The sequence below is a fragment of the Perca fluviatilis genome, chromosome 9, assembly GCF_010015445.1.
Source record: "Perca fluviatilis chromosome 9, GENO_Pfluv_1.0, whole genome shotgun sequence".
In the NCBI taxonomy this organism is placed as follows: domain Eukaryota; kingdom Metazoa; phylum Chordata; class Actinopteri; order Perciformes; family Percidae; genus Perca; species Perca fluviatilis.
This window is the reverse complement of record NC_053120.1, coordinates 12,271,643-12,292,624: the sequence shown is the minus strand read 5'-3', so window position 1 is coordinate 12,292,624 and position 20,982 is coordinate 12,271,643. Positions and strand designations below refer to the sequence as shown.

At 40.7% G+C, this 20,982-nt stretch overlaps 1 protein-coding gene across 6 annotated transcripts in view; it reads right to left on the bottom strand.

Moving 5' to 3' along the window:
- Positions 1–20,982, bottom strand: part of lrp8 (low density lipoprotein receptor-related protein 8, apolipoprotein e receptor) — a 184,105-nt gene that overhangs the window by 60,990 nt on the left and 102,133 nt on the right. For all 6 annotated transcript variants that reach the window (XM_039810698.1, XM_039810700.1, XM_039810703.1 and 3 more), the window contains exon 4: positions 10,682–10,810. In XM_039810698.1, the coding sequence (XP_039666632.1) occupies positions 10,682–10,810 (129 nt within the window). The remainder of the gene's footprint in view (positions 1–10,681; positions 10,811–20,982) is intronic.

The window sequence follows — 20,982 nt, the reverse complement described above, 5'->3', positions numbered from 1 at the left end:
AAACAGACAAAGGCCAACAAAAAAGATTGCATGTAAACAGGCAGAGATAACTCTTCACCAATGCAGTGAACATACAGAAGGGAAATCCTTGACAGTTGCAATCCTTACCTACAGTACAGCGAATTCAAAGTTTACAGATCACTGTGCGTCTTTCAAACCAGAGAGCAAAAAAAAAAAAAGCCTGCTAAATGAAGGCAACCGATTCCACTGCTGGATGCTTAAATCCAGTTGTGATTGGACTTTTAACTGGTTGAGCTCTTGACATTAGCCAACACACAAAGCAACATTTTTTGAGGTACTTGAGTTAAGACTGAATCATTAAACCACATATACTGTAGTAGTTAGTTGAGGCTGTATCGGCCTAGAATACTTCACAGTAAGAGTGTCCTTTGGACCTAATCTGTCTGTCCTAATGAAACCCAATGGGCCAGATTTTCATATTTGCATTCCCAATGAGACAAATGGTTTAAGTGGTAACTACAGTATGTAGGTGCGAGTTGATCTAATGAAGGTAACTATTAGCATACTAGCCACATTGACACAATTACAGTATTTTCACAGCTCTCTAAGGATCAGAAATAGCCTGTGTGACTGTGATACAGCTAAGCTAATATTTGCGCTGGGTTAGCACACTTAGATGAAAGTAAGAGAGAGAGGGAGAGGATGCAGAGAGTGGGTAAGAACGACGGGAGAAAAAAAAAAGTTTCAGTCCAGTTTTTCCACGGAGGTTATAATAACACAAAAAGACAAATTTATTATTATGTGGAAATCCATTCCCTCACTTGTAGTAGACAATTTAATTAACTCAACCACTTAATTCCAACACTAACACATATTTTTATTTCAATTAACAGGCATTTGTGATGCAAGGGGAAAGTCACCTCATCCTAGTGTTTGTTGTAATTTAAGTGTGCCTGATCTTATTAGGTTTGTGGAAATGTGAACTTCTCTGGGGATCAACCTTAAGCAAGCTGGATCATTCCTGCGCTCACTGAATCAGCACCACAACAGGCCACACACACACACACACACACACACACGCACGCACGCACGCACGCACGCACGCACGCACGCACACGCACGCACGCACACGCACACGCACACAGGTATGCAGAGATGCTGTATTAATTCAAACTGTCCAATTTGTTGAAATTAAAAGTGGATTGGTGAGCAGGTAAAGAACACTTTAATTAGATTTTGCTTTAAGTCTTCACCAAATAAGAAAAGAAAATGCAAAATTAGTATTCAGAAAAACAAAATAGAGGCCATTAGTCATGTAAGCACCACCTCACCCAAACATAAAAAACTATGTTTTACCTACACACACACACACACCCCGAAGCATGCAAACACACTGCTAGCAGCGGCTGTGTGCCTAAACAAAATTTCACATTAACATAAATTAAAGGCTCATAAACCTTCTTCAGAGGCCTCCTCTAAATGTAATAAAGAGCCTCTCTTCCTGGATCCATGTTTTATTCAACATTTGGATATGCTCAATTAGCAGCCCTAATTAACGCTTGCTGTACTCCAATTGTAGCTGCCGCGGAAGGGAGGGATGGAGAGAGATCAGAGGTGGAGGAAGAGGGTGGTGGAGATGATGAAGGGATGGATTTAAAGGGGGAAGGGCTGAACACCGCAGGAGTATGTTTTTTAAGGGGTTAGATTATAGAATCGATGTTTGTACTGTAGATGGTATAGTACCGTTTATACAGTAGACACTTTTTACACTGCTGAGTGAACATTATTTAAAATTGTTCATGAAAACATTTATCATCATGCCACTAATTAAGAATAGAACCCACAAGCTCCCCTTTATTTTCCCTTTTCTTACCAATTATTTCTGTTGTTATGTCGAAAGACCTATTACAGAGGACTTATTACTGTTACTTTTACAGTGGAGTGTGCTGCAGAAATGTTGGCATTACCAGAAAGCCCGTCTGGCTGAGCTATTCACACAGCATTCTGCTCCCAACTCCTATGAGACTGCTTTGTCACATGGCTGGGCTTTGTTATCTGTAGATACAATACTCTTTTCATTTCTTTGTTATGTCTGTAACATTAAGAAAAAATCAATTTCCAAAGAATAATAAATGTAACAGCAACAGCATGATAAGATTTTATGCTAACTAAACTCTTCTGCAAATCGACAGAAGTGTAGGAAGGTAGATTGCTACGCCTGATATACCATCTTTGATATAACAGCTGTTTGGTTCTCATTTGCAAACATTTGCATTATTCTTCTCCTTAGTCTGAGCTTCACCATTATGCTTAATCAGTGTGAAACTATACATAATGATTTTTTTGAATTTCTCTAGTCATACCATAATGTTGAGGCAAATCATATTTACTTTGGTGAATTACTTTTGGTTTATTCTTGGTTTAGCAGCATTTAAAAAAGTGTAAATATAATAAAACACAAAAATAAAATAATAATAATTCAAGAATCAGTACAACATAAATAACTTATCAATTGGTATTCTACTGGAGTAGTGGGGGATGTTTGTACAGATACTTTTTTGCCGTTTACTTTTCTGTCTCTGTTTTATTAGGAACACGTCTGTACTTACACTTTGTTTTGTCTGCTCAATTATTCAACCAAGTCAACTCACTTATTATTCATTCACACTTACAGTATTCATCATTATTGATTTGTTGTACCCGAGCTGTGCTGGCCTTTGTGGGGGGGCAGCCAATTGTTGTTGACAACTGCTTGAACTGAAAGACGGACATAAAACAATCTACTTATGTTTCTGAAATCCACAACTGTAAAATAACAAGTTGGATTCATATGGAGGCCAGACACAAAAGATTTTCGCTTGGTGACATATTAGTATGCAGATGCACCAGGTGTGTTACAAAAACATTGTGTGATTCTCTGAAACTTAGCATCTACTGCTAGCAACATTAGCATTTTTACCTTTCAGTAACAGTTCCACCTCGTCCTCGCTCCAAGCTAATAAATCCCTGCTCTTACTTTTCACCACTGTTGTTCTTTCTCCAAAGTATTTTCGGTAACACTTTATTTGATGGTATCGTGACATGACACTGTAATGAACGTGTCATAAACGTTATAAACAAGTCATAAATGTTTATGACTTCTGTCATTCGGTTTTTGTCATGACAAGTTGACATTGTTTGGGTTGTCTTGATTATGACAACTTGACATTAATTAAAGTGATATTACCAGAGGATGTCTTTGTCATGACAACTTGACATAATGTCATCCAGGTTAATGTCAAGTTGTTATTACAAAGACATCCAAAACAAATTTAATGTCAACTTGTCATGACTAAGACAACGTCTGGTAATGTCACTTTGATTAATGTCATGTTGTCATAATCAAGACAATCCAAACAATGTCAACTTGTCATGTTTATGACTTGTTTATAACGTTTATGATACGTTCATGACAGTGTCATGTCATAGTTACGACCGTGTCATTTCACGATTATGTCGAGTGTTACCGTATTTTCTGTATTTTCAACTTCTACATCCATGATTTTCAACCGCAGAATAACATCAGAACACTGCTTTTCTGTTTACACTGACACGCCCAGTGTGTGTGAATGGTCATGTGATATGCATTGTCGGACGTGTTAATATGCTCCTGGAGCTAAAATTCTTGTGTGGACGGAGATCGTTTTTGTCTCAAAACGCTGCTTAAAAATGAAAACGTGTAGTGTAGAAGTAGCCAGAAAGTCCAATCATCCACCCACAGTACAGATTTGATCAGTTGCCTTAGTTGAAATAGGTGTTCACCCCCCCCAAAAAAAGAGCAGTAACTGAATTAAAATTGAACCGCCAGCCTCATCTATCAACACCTTCACTATCACGATCTGCAAGAGTATCTCAAATTCAAGCTCACATCTCGACGCATTTCCTAATGTGCACAGCATGCATGCACCTCTATTTGCACTGCCTGCACAAACAAAGTTATTTTAACTGTCCCACCACATATTTCTGATATACTATAAACATTGTCCTCAATCACTCCATGACTCTCACCCCAACTATTTTTTATATCTGTTTACCAGTGCGCAGACATGCACACACACTTTTCCCCCTTCCTTGTATGTGTGAATTGAAGGAGGGCGAGTTGATTCATATCCTCGGTTGTTAACCATGAGAACCGAAGAGCATTCCTTTGCAGTCCATGTTGAGGTGAACACCAGGGTTGAGAGGAAGAGACAGGCATGTCTGTGGAGGTCAGTGACTCACTGTCGGACCACTCTGGATCATCTGTCTTTATTGAAAGAGGCTGCCACAGTTGGCACTGCTCGGAGCTGGTGCTGAATTCTTCCCTCTTGCTGTATTTACTTCTAAATACTGCGCCAACCAACACGTTACCCAAGACCCTTGTTTTTTTCTGCTGTAATGTGAATGCGCCTTATGACAGTGTAATTATTTTTGCAAACCAAATTCAGTTTTTTTGTGACATGTCTACAGCTTACTAAATAACATATTTACAATTTGATATATAGAGGAAAAAAACAGAGCTAATGGATCCATTATGGACTTTAATGTGTGAACTCAGATAACACGTCTTTTTTCAATGGATCAGATGAACTTAAAGCTGCTGTAGGTAAGATTGTGAAGAGCCAGGACTTTGCCAACAAATTTGAACATCGACAACTTCTCAGTCCCTCCCCCCTTTCTGCTGCAGCCCAAACCGTCTCCTAAGCCCCTCCCACACAATGGAGTTTGACAGAACTGCCGGCATGTCAGACAACATGTTCAATAACTAAACACCAACACAATGTTAACTTTACTCACCAACAGTAAAACGATGCAAACTAGCAGGCTACCGTTAGCCATTTCATCATCATATCAGACCGTTACTATCGTTCCGTTACTATCATCCTCACCAACGTAGCTTTGTGGACTTTTGACTACTAATAACCAAGTGAAAGATAAATCATTCATGGTAATTATGTTACCTGTTGAGAGGAAATGTGGCTACGTCTGCATCGTTCTTCAGATCTTTAAAATCCTGCAGCCACGCCACCTCTGAAAAGCCACTCCATTATTCACGGAGTTTTGGAAAACTTTTCTGCAGCTCGTGCGCGGGGAGGGGGGGTGCGGAGAACGCTATATATGCGTGTGCCTGAGCAGTGATTGACAGGCAGATAGACCACCCCTGTGGCCCTGATTGGAGAAAATCAACCGGGAGCGGTGGAATTTTGACAATGGCAGTACAGGCTGTAGGAGGTGCCAGAGGAGCTGTCTTTTTTTTTTTACATAATTCATGTAGTTCTACTGGAACATAGGGTCAGTTTCAGCAAATATGACAGAAAGTTAGTTTTATAAGAGTTACCTACTGCATCTTTAATATTCACCGCTACCATCGTCATAGATCAAAAGTTGAACTCTACAGGTTAATATAACAGCACAACTCTAATAACACACACACACACACACACACACACACACACACACACACACACACACACACACACACACACACACACACACACACACACACACACACACACATTTACACTCAAAGCATCAGGCATGGAATCAATTATCATCAACACCCCCTTGAAATATTTAACATCTGTATTACCTACTTTATTTCCCACTGCAATAAGGGATATATATGCTCACACAGGTCAGAAGAGATGAAAGGCAATGGAGAGAACATATGGTGTCTGATTGCCTTCCGAGTCAACGCAGGGATTAAAAGAGAATAAAAAAGTGCAGGTGCATGTAATGGGTGAAGAAGAGAGAAAGCACTCCTGTTTATTTTCTTAGGAGTCAGAGGTGTTATGTGAACAAAGGCAGCCTGGATACAATGAATACATGAACTGCGGATGTTGTTTTTATGAGGTTGTGGCCACAAACTCCCTAATGACTCATGACATCACTCTGTGTACGAACAGACTACACTCTAACAATTTACAGACAGAATGGAGATAAAGGACAGAGAATAACATTCAGAGAAAGTGAGGACTAACAGCAGAGGTAGTAAAGCAAATACAGTATGAAGAGATGTTTCTATCCACCTGTCAAGAAAATGTCAACACAACTCTTGAAGTCTAGCAAAATTGAGACACTTTATAATTGTCATGTGTTTGAATCCATTGAGTTAAAGCAAATAATGTAAGTAAGCTTTCTAAATGTCAAAAACATTTATAGTAACACAACTGGAATCTTTCCAGAGCTGTTTATTATTAAGATTTCCTAACTTTTACATGTTAAAAATTGTGCCAAACCCACATTACTTACTTTGATTCCCATTGCTATCCGTCTTGATTCAAGTGTTTCTGACACATGTAGAAATGTTTTTGGTTAACTCCATTTAAATTTAATGTGCTCCTATTTAATATTAATTCACTAAAATAAAAAATAAATTTAAATGCTCATCGACTGCATGGACAACTATGGATCAAAATCCAACGTAGGACAGAGGACAGATAAAGAAAGTGAAAGTAAAAGAGACAACTAGATGGGAAAGAAGAAATTATGAAAAAGAGGAGACAAACAATGAGGTTTAACCCACAATTTAACAGCGTAGAGTGGGCATTTCAATGTGCTTACAATGTACCGCTGTGACTGGTGAGCTTCTGATAGTTAGCCAATATCCGTGGTTTGAAAGCACACATGTTATGGTAAACAGCAATATCTTAATAATATTAATTAAAATACAAGAGTGGTTTGTGTTGATACTTGTTAAGATTATCATGCTACCCCCAGGGTGTTCAAAGTGATGAGATTGCACAACTCAAAATTAAAATGTATTAAAATTTGAATATTATTTTATCTAAATTGCTTCTGCAATCAGTAAAGTTCATTAAAGAATGGTAGTTGTACTATTTTACGCATCTTTGGTTGTGCACACAAGAGAAAGATTGAAAAAAATTTAACAGTGTCCAGGAGCAATCTTACAGTGTGTATGATCATAAGTGTGCGTGTGTGTGTGTGTCCTTAATTATACATGCATGTGCATGTCCTTGCAGTGTGCATACATGCATTTTGGGCATCACTTACAGCATGAGAATGTATGAATTTCTCAGTGGCTGAGGGATGAAGGCAACATTATGGAAACAAAGGTACATGAGAAACATACACGCTCTCGCTCTCGCACGCGCACGCACACACACACACACGCACCCACACACACACACACACACACACCCTTCCCATTCTATTCTTACTCTCTCCTTTACACAACAACTGGCCAGAATTACTTCCACCGAATAAGAATTACAATTACTCCACAAAAATGTAATCACTCTTACGGTCTGAAAGTCATACTTGTTCTCACAAAGACACACCTATACAGAGGTTTATACAGACATTTTCTGTACATATACATTTAAAGTGGTTTTATTTTTCTATTTAGCCTAACACAGGTTAAGCAATGGGAAAATATAACATGCAATCTATATTCTTAGAGAAAATGCTGTGTGTGCATATAAGTGTGTGTTGTGTGTGTGTGTGTGTGTGTGTGTGTGTGTGTTTCGCAGGTTAAAAATCAATAATGCTGTGGGCCAGATGTTTACGCTGATAAAAATCAATGCCCTTTTTACAGCTTTAATGCCAGCTGTGAGGATGTAGGCTAGATAATGTGATGTGAGTGTATATGACTTTCCAAAGTGTGCAGGTGTTGCAGATGAAGCAATGTGTGTCTGTGGTTAGATTACTGTACAAAGCTATTCTATAGGTTTCCTTAAATGCAAGCTAAGCCTTGTATATGAGCATTTGAGATATCCAAAACTGAAGTATGACATCCAATCTTGCAAAATGAAATGAAACCAAGATGGAAACATTGTATGGTACTTTATAAAAGACAGTAATTCTGTCTAAATATAGTGATTACCTAGAAAGGATACTGGATTTTACGACATACATTGGAGTGGATTTGTTTTTCTTTAGTAACTTGTTATTCTGACAAAGTACTGCTGCTCCATGAATACAGAATAAGTATGTGTTTGTGTGAGAATTTTGTTTAAGAATGATACTATGGGCTCTATCTTTGTGTGGCTACATGGTTTGGGATAGCATTGGTTTTAAAGGAGATGACAGGAGCAAATGTGATTGGCTACGATTCATCATCACCTACAGTAACACACACACACACACACACACACACACACACACACACACACACACACACACACACACACACACACACACACACATTATTTTTACAATTCTTTTCAATTGCTAAACGACAGTGGGCACAACTGAAGCCACATGTGCAAAACTCTAACCACAGTCTGCACAGCAGCAGTTCATGTGGACCAAACTCTAGTTCGTTTTCCATTGCTTGAACACAGTTTGCAAAACTCTACACACTTATCCCATGACTTTAACCACAACGTGCACAACACTGTAGATTTACAGCACTTTGTTCAAATGCTAACACACTGCTGTCAAAACTGTTAACCACACATTCAAAACAGAATAGATTTCAGTCTGGTGCCTATCAAACACTGCTGATTGCAATTTTAGCTGAAAGCCTAAGCAGGTGTCTTGTTTTAGACTAGTTAGTGAACATATACGGTATTTATATAGAGAAAGCACAGAAAGCCTTTTTTTGTATACAAACACCAAATAAGAATGAAACAATTATACACTGTACCATTTGAGAGAAATGGGTAAAAGAGCAAAGATACCAATATGTCCAGGTAAGATGTCTGAGACTACATACACAGCTATTAAAAAAATGTGAAAAAAATTATATCTGTCTACTGCGGTCTTACTGTTTTTCAGAAGTAATGGAGGTGAAAGCAATAGAAACACCACATTCATTTGTATTTAGAGATGATGCAGACATCCAGTGTGATGAAGAAAACTCGCCGCATGATGCTGGAGGCAGGATTAATCACACTATTCTTTGTTACTGTTATGCACCTTTAGTTTTTTTTCCAGTAATTCCATAAATTACTAGAGACAAAATACTATATTGAAGCAAACTGCTGATTTCAATTTCTTCTTGTTTATCTTACAAAAAAATCTGTATATTACATAAAATCTATAAACTTTCTTTAAAGAAACTATTGAGTAGTGGGAAGTCACTCAAATTGTTCAAACAGTAAAGATGAAAAGTTTGTAATTTGTGTATTGGTGTTTGACGCCAGTGTTTTTATTCTCAGTGTGTTCTGAGTGACAGTGTGTGTTATCTCAGTGAGGACTGTTCTGAGTGTTTGGCTGCACTGAGCCTGTTTTGAGACACGTGTATTAAGAGCTGTGTTGCTTGGAATGAGTTTTGCAGGTGATGTGAAATGTTTAGTTCAGGTGACTGTTGGTAGTGCAGACTGTAGTTTGAGTTTTGCACATGTGACTCCAGTTGTGCCCACTGTCGTTTAGCAATCGAAGAAAAACTGTAATCACAACCCATTTTTACACTATGGGTGCATCACAACTATAAAAAAATAGTGAGCATTGTACTCTATACCAACTTAAGAAAAACTAAGTCCTACTGTACAGTATGTGTAAGATCGTGTTGTGTTGATATTTGCCTCGGTGTGAGTATGTTTCTGAATCTATGTAAACACAGGACAAACTCCTTAACACGTCTTGAAAAATACACTTTCGAGATACATAATTGGTTTCCCCTTTTTTTTTTAAACACCACTGGCCCAACTCTCCCAGTCTGCAGGGTGACCTGCTTTTCCCCATTTTCAGCTTAATGCGTAACAGCTAAAAACAAGGACAAGATTGAGGGGAGAAAAAAACCGATAATGTTTGACATCTCTAGACGCATAACACACAAATAAATATAAATAAATTAAGAGATGAAACATTTTAGTTTTTTGGCAGCTATGCCGTTAAGTTAAAAATACTCCTGGCAGCACTTTGGACCAGATTATAACTGAAACTTAAAATATGCAACGAACCAGGTGACACATTAAAAAGCATACGGAACACTTCAAAGCATGTCTTATAATGGGTAGAAAAATAAAGGTCACAAATCCCCAGGTCTGACATTTTTTAAAGTATTCTCTTAGATCTAAACTTAGGACTGAGCATCACCCCAGGGTCTGAGAGAAAATGTCTTGTCAAAACAAATCGTACAACGCAGTTATTACTAAAATGTGCCTTAATACATTCCTAGACATATTATCACATGGGACTTTAATTTTATTCACTTTCTCTCTGGTTCTCACCTCTGACGTCACCATTTTCCTTCTTTCTTTTCTTATAATTATTTCTCTGTTCACATCTTCTATTTTTCCTATACCTCCTTTAAAACCATTTTTTATACAGTGGAAAAGTTTGCAGGGTCTTCAGTTTATTCAGTGCTATATGCATATGCAAAGACTTTATAAACCCTTTCTTCAATTCAATTTAAATTGTTTTAAAATCTGAAATAGCTTTTGAAAGACCCGTAGCTATACATTATGTTCAGTTGCGCAGACAATACAAGTTCTGCAGATACTATTTATGTTTTCTATTATTCAAAGAGAGGACATGCACTAAAGAAAAACCGGCAAATGAGGACTCTATACTGTGAACACTCAATTCACTAATTATCATTAAACCAACTGAAAAACTATTTGGTAGACGGTAGACTATTTCCTTTAAGGCTTTTCAGACTTTTGTCTGCAGTGAATGACAGTTACTAAAAGTTGAGTTCAAATTAAGCCAAAATGGATGCTGTTCTATCCTTTTTTCTTCTCAGTCCTTTCCTGTTTGCCTCCATCCCCTATTTCCACCACGGCAAACTTACCTGCAGCGCACTGGTCCTCATCTGCCCCGTTCTCGCAGTCCCTCTCTCCGTCGCATCGCCATGACAACGAAACACATTTGCTGGCAGCCCCTCCGCAATCAAACTTCTCTGGTGGACAGGTCTGTCGGCCTGTTGTGAGAGGGGGCGGAGGTGAAAAACAGCAAGGGACAGAGAGAGCACAGAGGGAGAAGGCAGTGAAGGGAAAAAAGAAAATAGATAGTTGATGAAAAAGTTAGGGGGATGGATGGAAGAGAAGGGGAGCAAAGAGGGACAGAGAATGAAGCCGGGGAGAGCGAAATGAGAAAAGAAATAGGGAGGAGGCAAAAGATAGAGAGAGAAGAGACAGCCAGTCAATGAAACAGTTTGATAACTTAGTTATCTTGTTGCTCCAATCGATTTTTCCTCAAAGGCCTGCAATTAAACTAGACACACAGTGACAGAGGAAAAAAGAAGCAGGAACACTGTCAAGCAGACACAAAGCCATGAACATACACACAAAGTACACAAACCAAAAAAGACATGAAACACACAGACAAGAACATGAAACACACAAGCACTATTTTGGATGAACATGTAGTTCTGTATATGCTAGGGCTGCTTATTTTAGTTATAGATAATTCTACAATTTATTATTTTGATGAAGCTGAAAATGACATCTTCATTTCACTTGATTTGATTGGTCTACCTCCAACTGATAGCCCAAAACCCAAAGATTTTCAGATTACAATGATATAAAACTGAGAAAATCAGCAAATGTTAGCATTTGAAAAGCTGGAGACAGTGACTGTTTGGCATTTTTGCTTGATTAATGACAATGAATTACTTATCATAATTGTTCTAAGCAATTATTCAACTAATCGCTTAAGCACACAAATACATCCAAATACCCACTGCATACATGCAGTGCTGCTTTTTCTATATATGTGAAACCTTATTCAATAGAACATTTTTTGACTGACTACACCAGTGCAAATCAAGTGAACGTAAGTAAGAAAGCACTTGTAACAGTTTGTCAAACCACACACACACACACAGAAAGTAGTCCCTCTTGGTAAGAGCCCATTACAGTAGAGAAGGCCATTGTTCCTACTCGTGTAGCCCGTGGGGTTAGTACAGAGAGGAAAAATACAGCCGTCCAATACATCAAATTTACACTGAGTCCCCACAGCAAATCCCTGTCCCTTCTTTCTGCAAACCACAACACTCCCTCACCCAGCCTTACCCCCAACTGCTTCCCTCTTTAATCTCTCACACACACACACACACACACACACACACACACACACACACACACACACACACACACACACACACACACACACACACACACACACACACACACAGGGACTCTAGCCCTAAATTACATTACAGCGCTGTGTCAAACTCAATTCTATCAATTATACATATTTGACCACCAGCATGCTTCTTGGCAACCAGCCTGAGTGTTTGTGCATGTGTGTGTTTTAGCGTGTTTTTGTGTGTGTATGTTGCAGCCATAGATCAATAGTACCTTTAGGATTTGCCTATTTCAGTTTCATACTCTCATTTCTTTCTTCTTATGTTTGTCTTTAAGGTACTGAATAAATTGCTGCCATTCAAACGCTGCCCCTCATGGAAGGACGCCGGAGGTTTCAGCCTTGCCAGTAGTGATTGCCAGGATTTTCTCCAACTGTGCAGTCTATGTTGTCTGTAGTCTACACTATTCTACATGCATTTCATTTTTCTATGGAATTGGACAGATTTAGGGCTTGGCTTCCTCTCTTCTCCTGTCTTTTCTTTTCTCCCCTTGCCTTTAAAGAATAAAAGCCTCCAGCAAATCCCCTTAAAAAGAGTGAACGAGCGAGCCCCGTGCGTGTATTTGTGTCATTAATGCACAAAATGCAGCTCTTCTAGTCCATGTGAAGGTCTGAATATCAATATCAATGAGTGGAGTGTAACTCTGTCGGTCACTTTCTCTAATACGAACCCATGAAGAAATAGACACCCTGAGGGGTTTAGTCCACTCCAAGAGTGTGATTGACAGCTGGGTTAAAAGGATGTAATTTGTCTGACTGACCATTTCGGGCCCTCGCAGTCAAGAAGGGCGGAGTCATGGATGAACTGCCAATCAAATGACTGAATACAGACGAACAAGAACAACAGAGAACTCCATTGACATTGATTATGACAAAATCAATTAGATGATTTTCATCCCAAGGGTAATAATGTTCACTAAATGAAAAGGACAGTTCCAATTTCCTGTTATTATACAGGGCTCTACACTAACTTTTTTCCCCAAAGAGTATATGTGCCACACAAAGAAATTTAGGAGCAGAGTGAAAAATGTGCAAGTAACACAGTTTATTAACAAGCAATGTATTACACACAAGCGTGTGTGTGTGTCTGCACTATTTCTCCTTGTGTGCAATTATGATGTGAAAACCAGTGGAGGACTATGGAAGCAGAAGACCCTAAATACTAGACATCGGCCTTAAAATATTATGGAAAGATTACGGTAGGTTGTAATCTTTACTCTCGCACTGCGCTCGTAAAAGTTTTTTTTTTTTCCGATTTACACATACAGTAGCTATTCTTAGTGGCAAATGTCCGTGAAATAATCTGGCTGTGGAACCCTGTTACATGTTTAGGCAATAATTTGTGACTATTCTGGTCAGCTGCTCTGAATTGGCTTTTGATATTATACAATAACAGCTCTACCCATACATTTATTAAAGTCTATAAAAAGGTTTTTCTATTTGCTGCCAGTCAGCCAGAGTATTACAAACCATTCACGGAGAAAAGTGGTATGTGCAGACCAGGAGATGTGTTTCACATTGCCTGCAGAAACAAGAGCAGTTTGTTTGGAACAAACCGAAGTGGTGGTACATGAAGGTAATTAGCATTATCAACAGCCACCAAGAAGAAAAACATTCAATTAAAATTTTTATTAAGAGTTATCTCGAGACACTTTACAGATACAGTTTGTTGTTGGACTTCTGTGCTAGTCATGGATTGTCTATAACGAACACCATGTTCGAACATAGGGATGCTCATAAGTGTACCTGGTACCAGAGCACCCTAGGCCGAAGGTCAATGATCGATTTTATAATCGTTTCATCTGATCTGAGGCCGTATGTTTTGGACACTCGGGTGAAGAGGGGGGGAGGAGTGGTAAACCGTCACCATCTGGTGGTGAGTTGGGTCAGGGGGTGGGGGAAGACTCTGGACAGACCTGGTAAGCCCAAACGTGTAGTGCGGGTAAATTGGGAACGTCTGGAGGAGGCCCCTGTCCAACGGACTTTCAACTCGCGCCTCCGGGCGGAGCTTTTCGGTGCATCCCTGTGGAGGCTGGGGGCGTGAACCAGAGTGGACAATGTTCAAAGTTTCCATTGCTGAAGCTGCGGCGGGCGCGTGGTCTTAGGGTCTTAGGTGCCTCAAGGGGCGGTAACCCACGAACACCGTGGTGGACACCGGTGGTCAGGGAAGCCGTCCGACTGAAGAAGGAGTCTTTCCGGGATATGTTATCCCAGAGGACTCGGAGGAGCAGTTGCGGGGTACCGGAAGGGCCCGAAGGGCTGCAGCCTCTGCCGTGAAAGAGGCAAAGCAGCGGGTGTGGGAGAAGTTTGGAGAAGACATGGAGAAGGACTTTCCGGTCGGCACCAAAGTGCTTCTGGAAAACTGTTCGCCACCTCAGGAGGAAGGGAAGGGAACCATCCAAGCTGTGTACAGTAAGGATGGGACACTGTTGACCTCAACTGAGGAGGTAATAGGGCGGTGGAAGGAGCATTTTGAGGAACTCCTGAATCCGACTAATACGCCCTCTATGTTAGAGGCAGAGCTGGAGGATGACGGGGATTGTCGTCGATTTCCGGGGCGGAAGTCACTGATGTAGTCAAACAACTCCACAGTGGCAAAGCCCCGGGGGATTGATGAGATCCGTCCAGAAATGCTCTAGGCTCTGGGTGTGGAGGGGCTGTCCTGGTTGACACGTCTCTTCAACATTGCGTGGAAGTCTGGAACAGTGCCAAAGGAGTGGCAGACTGGGGTGGTGGTCCCCCTTTTAAAAGGGGACCAGAGGGTGTGTGCCAATTACAGGGGTATCACACTTCTCAGCCTCCCTGGTAAAGTCTACTCCAAGGTGCTGGAAAGGAGGGTTCGGCCGATAGTCGAACCTCAGGTTGAGGAGGAACAATGCGGATTCCGTCCTGGTCGGTGGAACAACGGACCAGCTCTTCACTCGCAAGGATCCTGGAGGGGCCTGGGAGTATGCCCAACCGGTCTACATGTGTTTTGTGGATTTGGAGAAGGCGTATGACCGGGTCCCCCGGAGATACTGTGGGAGGTGCTGCGGGAGTATGGGGTGAGGGGTCCCTTCTCAGGGCCATCCAATCTCTGACGACCAAAGTGAGAGCTGTGTCCGGGTTCCCCGGCAGTAAGTCGGTTCGTTTCAGGTGAGGGTTGGCCTCCGCCAGGGCTGCGCTTTGTCACCAATCCTGTTTGTAATATTTATGGACAGGATATCGGGCGTAGTCGGGGTGGGGAGGGTTGCGGTTCGGTGGGCTGGGGATCTCATCGCTGCTTTTGCAGATGATGTGGTCCTGATGGCATCATCGGCCTGCGACCTTCAGCACTCACTGGATCGGTTCGCAGCCGAGTGTGTAGCGGTTGGGATGAGGATCAGCACCTCTAAATCGGAGGCCATGGTTCTCAGCAGGAAACCGATGGAATGCCTTCTCCAGGTAGGGAATGAGTCCTTACCCCAAGTGAAGGAGTTCAAGTACCTTGGGGTTTTGTTCGCGAGTGAGGGGACAATGGAGCGGGAGATTGGTCGGAGAATCGGGCGCAGCGGAGTGCGGTATTACATTCCATCTATCGCACCGTTGTGGCCGAAAAGAGAGAGGCGAGCCAGAAGGCAAAGCTCTCGATCTACCGGTCAGTTTTCGTTCCTACCCTCACCTATGGTCATGAAGGCTGGGTCATGACCGAAAGAACGAGATCCAGGGTGCAAGTGGCCGAAATGGGTTTCCTCAGGAGGGTGGCTGGCGTCTCCCTTAGAGATAGGGTGAGAAGCTCAGTCATCCGTGAGGAGCTCGAGTAGAGCACACTGCTCCTTGCGTCGAAAGGAGCCAGTTGAGGTGGTTCGGGCATCTGGTGAGGATGCCCCTGGCGCCTCCCTAGGGAGGTGTTCCAGGCACGCGTCCAGCTGGGAGGAGGCCTCGGGGAAGACCCAGGACTAGGTGGAGGGATTATATCTCCAACCTGGCCTGGGAACGCCTCGGGATCCCCCAGTCGGAGCTGGTTAATGTTGCTCGGGAAAGGGAAGTTTGGGGTCCCCTGCTGGAGCTGCTCCCCCCGCGACCCGACACCGGATAAGCGGACGAAGATGGATGGATGGATGGACTTTACAGATAGAGTAGGTCTAGACCACACTATAATTTACAAAGACCAAACAATTCCAGTAATTCCCACAACAGCAAGCATTTAGTGGGACAGTGGGAGAGAACTAAAGAGAGAAAATCTGGTACGTCTGCCCGTCTAGATCACATAAAACACATTGAAATATCACACGTACACACCACTCTAATACAAATTAAACACAGAATGCAATCAAAGAAAATAAAGAATCATTTCATTTTTTATCAAGGTTGTTGCTGTCTGACTTTGCCAATCCAGATGGTAACGGTGCTGGTAATGACGTTGTATTCAAGGTACTTTCCCCAGACTTTTGAAAGTCAGTGCGATTTGCCCTCTCTCTTTGTTCCCTTCTCACTAAATGTTGACAGGTGTATCCAACAGCGGAGCGGGCACTGAGGAGAATTGATGGACTTATCAACAGTAAGCTGGGGACACATCTGTGCCTGCAGAGATATTGCCGACTATGATCACATCCCAGGCCAAGTGCAATATCGACTGCCACTCTCACCGCAGAAAACTACGTAAAGGCCGCATCTTAAAGATACAACACAATACTCAAATGACGGTGGCACAACTTTCTACACATGCATACAAGTGTATTTTGTGAACATAAATGTACATGTGTTCACGGACGCAGGCACACTTACACACACATACTGTACATAGCCAGAACTACTTATAGCTATAAGTCCTTTTCTCAGCGGCCAGTCTTAGGCTTTTAACTGAATTCACCATTATCCTCACTTTGTATTGAATGAATATTTCATGGGCTATAAAACTGCTGGGGCACAGAGACAAACACCAGGCAACCAGCTAACCTGCTTGCTGCCGAGGCCCTACAGCAAATAACAGCTGAGGAACTGATGCAAGCCGTGCTCCGCATTTGTTTATTAATTATATATAGCAGTGATTTGCCTGTCAGCATATGAGGCTGTTTCCTCAGTATGCCACTGCATTAGAAAGTGGCAGTGTATGAGATAGGATACACATATTTTCATGGAATTTTAGTTATGTTAAATAGGTCAGAATTTAGCTACCTAAAAAAGAAATGTAAGTGAATCAGGTTTCTCTAACATACATGTGCCATAGCCACAATGATGGAGAAGAGGTCGCTGTGAAAAGAGACTGGGAAAAATGCATACAATCATCATTAACACTGTAAATAAAAACATGGAATACTTAATTAAAGGCTGTGTTACACTTCTAATTACTTTATGTTTGTATTGAATACATTAGACCACACCAAAGCGATTGTCTCCTGCTTTTGATAAAGCACCTGACGGTAATAGCTAAACGTTGCAAACCAGATTAAATTAAATCTTTGGAGCAACCTTAAGATCTTATGCAAACTGCATGAATAGAAGTTCATGTTGCAAAGTGTAAGTGAACTGGCACAAGCTGAGTTTGCATTGGCAACAGATAAAAATATTATGATGTGGTTGAGGATTCAGCTTATTGATACTGAGCTGGCAGTACCTCAGTAGGCCTATTTATAAATTAAATCTTTTGTGAGATTATATAGTTCCATTGGCTTTCGTTTTGAGAAAAACGCTGTCTCTCAAAATACGCCTGTTTTCAAAAATTCTTCAGTATTTTGGAATTTGTGCAGTGGAATTTAAATAGGCTTTTCTGGTCCTGAGGTCAGAAAACTAATTTGTCTCAAAGGGGTGATGCAGTCTTTTAATTCAAACAAGTCCACAACAAGAAGTGGTGTGGACTTGTTATTCTCCTCACATGGTCTGTCTAAGTGCCCATTATGAGCAGGGTATAGGGTTGGACTAAGCAAGGCGCAGTATGCAAATTAACTTTTGATTAACTGCCATCTTAATTTCCCTTCGCAAGGAGGGACGGGACTGGAGCATTGTAGCGCGCCACCACGTCCACTCTCCAGCTGCCTGCCTAGCATCAAAGCTAGCTTCTCAGGTGATGATTCAGAAAGCTCGCAGGCTAATGCTAAGGTAATTTATTTATCATGAGGTGTGCATATATGAGGCGGGGAGGTAATATAAGTCATTCTTAAGTCACTGTCTGCCACAGTGAGACACAACATCAAAACAAAGGCCCATGCGGGGAGCGTATGTGATAATATGGCACGTGTTGAATGGAAGCTTATGGAGGATTTACCCTGTACGAGCATTAGTTAAACATTGCACTATAGCTGCATGCATTTAAAATGCTTAAAAAGGTATGCTGAATTCCCCTGCACCCCAGACAGCACAGTGCTGATTGATGAAGTACCATGCTTCAACGTCTTTTTATGCAAACACCCGAGAAGCGTGTCTCATCACATCGGTGGAATATTATGAATGCCCAACTACTCTGCACTGCTGTGAATACCAATTGGCTCCACAAGTAAAATAATGCCATATTGAATAAAGTGTAGTTTCATAAAAAATATATAAGCACAGACAATTTCTTTTAAATTTGCAAGGACAATAAACAAGACAGGGAAAAAGATAGAGGATGGAGATAGTCGAGTAAGAAGGAAGGGATAAGGCAGAGCAGAAAAAGGAATTTGAGTGAGATGTGAGAGGGGGAGGTGGGGTCAGATATTGGTCATTAAATGGAGACTATCAGTACGGGGGCAAACTGGGACCAAGGCAATTAGAGGAAGATACAGCAGAGACACACTCAAAGAGAGAGATGCAGAGGTATTGGGTTGGAATCTGATCATATTAGGGCTTCTTGTGACCTGAGGGCCCTTAAATGCGCACACAATAGACATACAATTTTCATTTGGTCACTCACTTATTTAGCTTTTGAACATTTCTACAAACACACTTACAGATACACAAGCACATTAATACAGAAACAAAAACACACACACACACACACACAAACAATAATGTACTGCACATCTCCCTAGGTTACGCTATCATATATTTAGAGCTGGACTGGGTTGTATTTTAGTAGTCTATAATGAATAAGCTATGTTGTTATATTATATGTTTCATTCACATAAATAGAAGCTAGTAGCGGGTGAATCGTTAATCTCTTTCAGGACTTGTGCTGCACGCTGTATCAATGAAATGCTTTTCTTTTAGTGCTTTAACCTTTCGGAAGGAGAAGAAAAGACTGGAGTAGACAAAGGACAGGGGGCAGGGGAGCCTTACGATCACAGAGCTCTCATATGCATCAATGATTCATACAAGACCAGAGATGTATGGATCAGCCAATTATTCGGCTTGTAAGGACTTTTTGCAAGTCTAATGGTTTGATCGGTTGCTGTGGGTCATATTGTCATGGTGATGCTCATTAACCTCGTTCCAAACAGTGGTCTTCTTTTCACAGGCTTGTTAAGGTAAGTTTAGGGTCATAATGGCCTGTGTTTAGGAGTGTGTGCCCCAAGGAATATGCACCTTCCTAGGGTTGAGACATTTTGAAATGCAGTTATCTTCTGTTTATTTCTTTCACTGATCATTAACAGATGGTTTTCCTGTAGCGAACCTCTGGTAAGGCAACATAGAGTTCAAAAAGTTCAAAAAATTTAAATTAAGCAATAATATTTATATGCACATTAGAGCTTAAACAATGAGTTAGATTAATTGATTAGTCGATCAACAGAAAAATATCAACTATTTTAATAATCACTTAGTTTAGTTAGCTAGTTAGTTAAGTAGTGAACCATCTCTGGTTCCAACTTCTCAGATGACAGCATTTTTTTTGTTGCAAACTGAATATATTTGGGTTTTGGACTTTTGGTTCAAACAAAACAAGTCACCTTGGACTCTGGGAAGTTGTAGTGTAATGACTTTCAAATAGTGATTTTTCACTATTTGTAATGTTTCATTGACAACAAATCGGCAGTTTAATCGATAATGAAACCAATCATAAGATGCAGCCTTAATACACAAGTGTTCCTGTGTTCAGTGGTTCGCCTGCTTCATATTGTGCAGGGATAACAGTTTGACTGAACAGTACTGAATGTCAACTGTAGTCACGTTTAGAAAAATAAATATTAAAAACATTTTCTAAAAAGACTGATTTTCCTTCTTGAACCTAAATGCATCATTTGACACAAAGTTGCCTCAGGGTTAGTGTGAGCTGTCAAGTTAAGAAAATGGATACAACAATTTGATGGACCAACATGACATGTAAATCTTACTTCACAGGTCAATGGCAATTCTTTCCTTTTACCGTGTACACTCAATCTACAAAGCAACACATCACTTGCAATGTGCAGGAAAAGAACGCCTTTCCAATGCGCACTCACTTTGCGGTCACAATTACTTCATGTGAGCTATTTTGGAGATGGAGAAGTGGGGAAGTGTGTGTGTGTGCACACAGTATGCATCATTAGTGCATTGAGGAGTTAAAGTGGGTTTGTCTTCTCATGTGTAAGTGTAAGGATAGTTACATATATTTGTGGATGCATGACCGAGTGTGTGTGTTGGGTTGTTTGTAGGCATGGGTACATAATATATGTGTGAATGCGTAAGTGTTTGTACTTAACATATTCTTACATTGCACACAGAGAACTAGTGCATAATGTTTCATGGCCATGTAAAATGGAGGAATGGAATGAGAAACAGTGTAAGGAATGGAAAATAACCAATAAAACCTGGTAAAATATACTGTATTAATGTCGTAATTTAAATTTAGTTTTCACCCTAACTAGATTAAAAGTTGAAATGTTTGAAGATGGGACATTTGCTAATTCACTACATCAACTACCAAAACAAGTTTCAAATATTTATGGATGTTTCCGAAGAAAAGGGATGTTCTAACAATCTTTCTTTTTATACATTTCTGTGTAATTTTTGACTGTTAAGTTTGGTTAAGTGGGCTGACCCCTTGGCACTGAATGTAAATGAGCAGTTTGGACTTGGAGGGCAAGGCCGGCTAAATCTTGCCTTGAATGTTGAAGCAAGAACTCCACCTTGTCCTTCAGATGTGAAATCCAATTT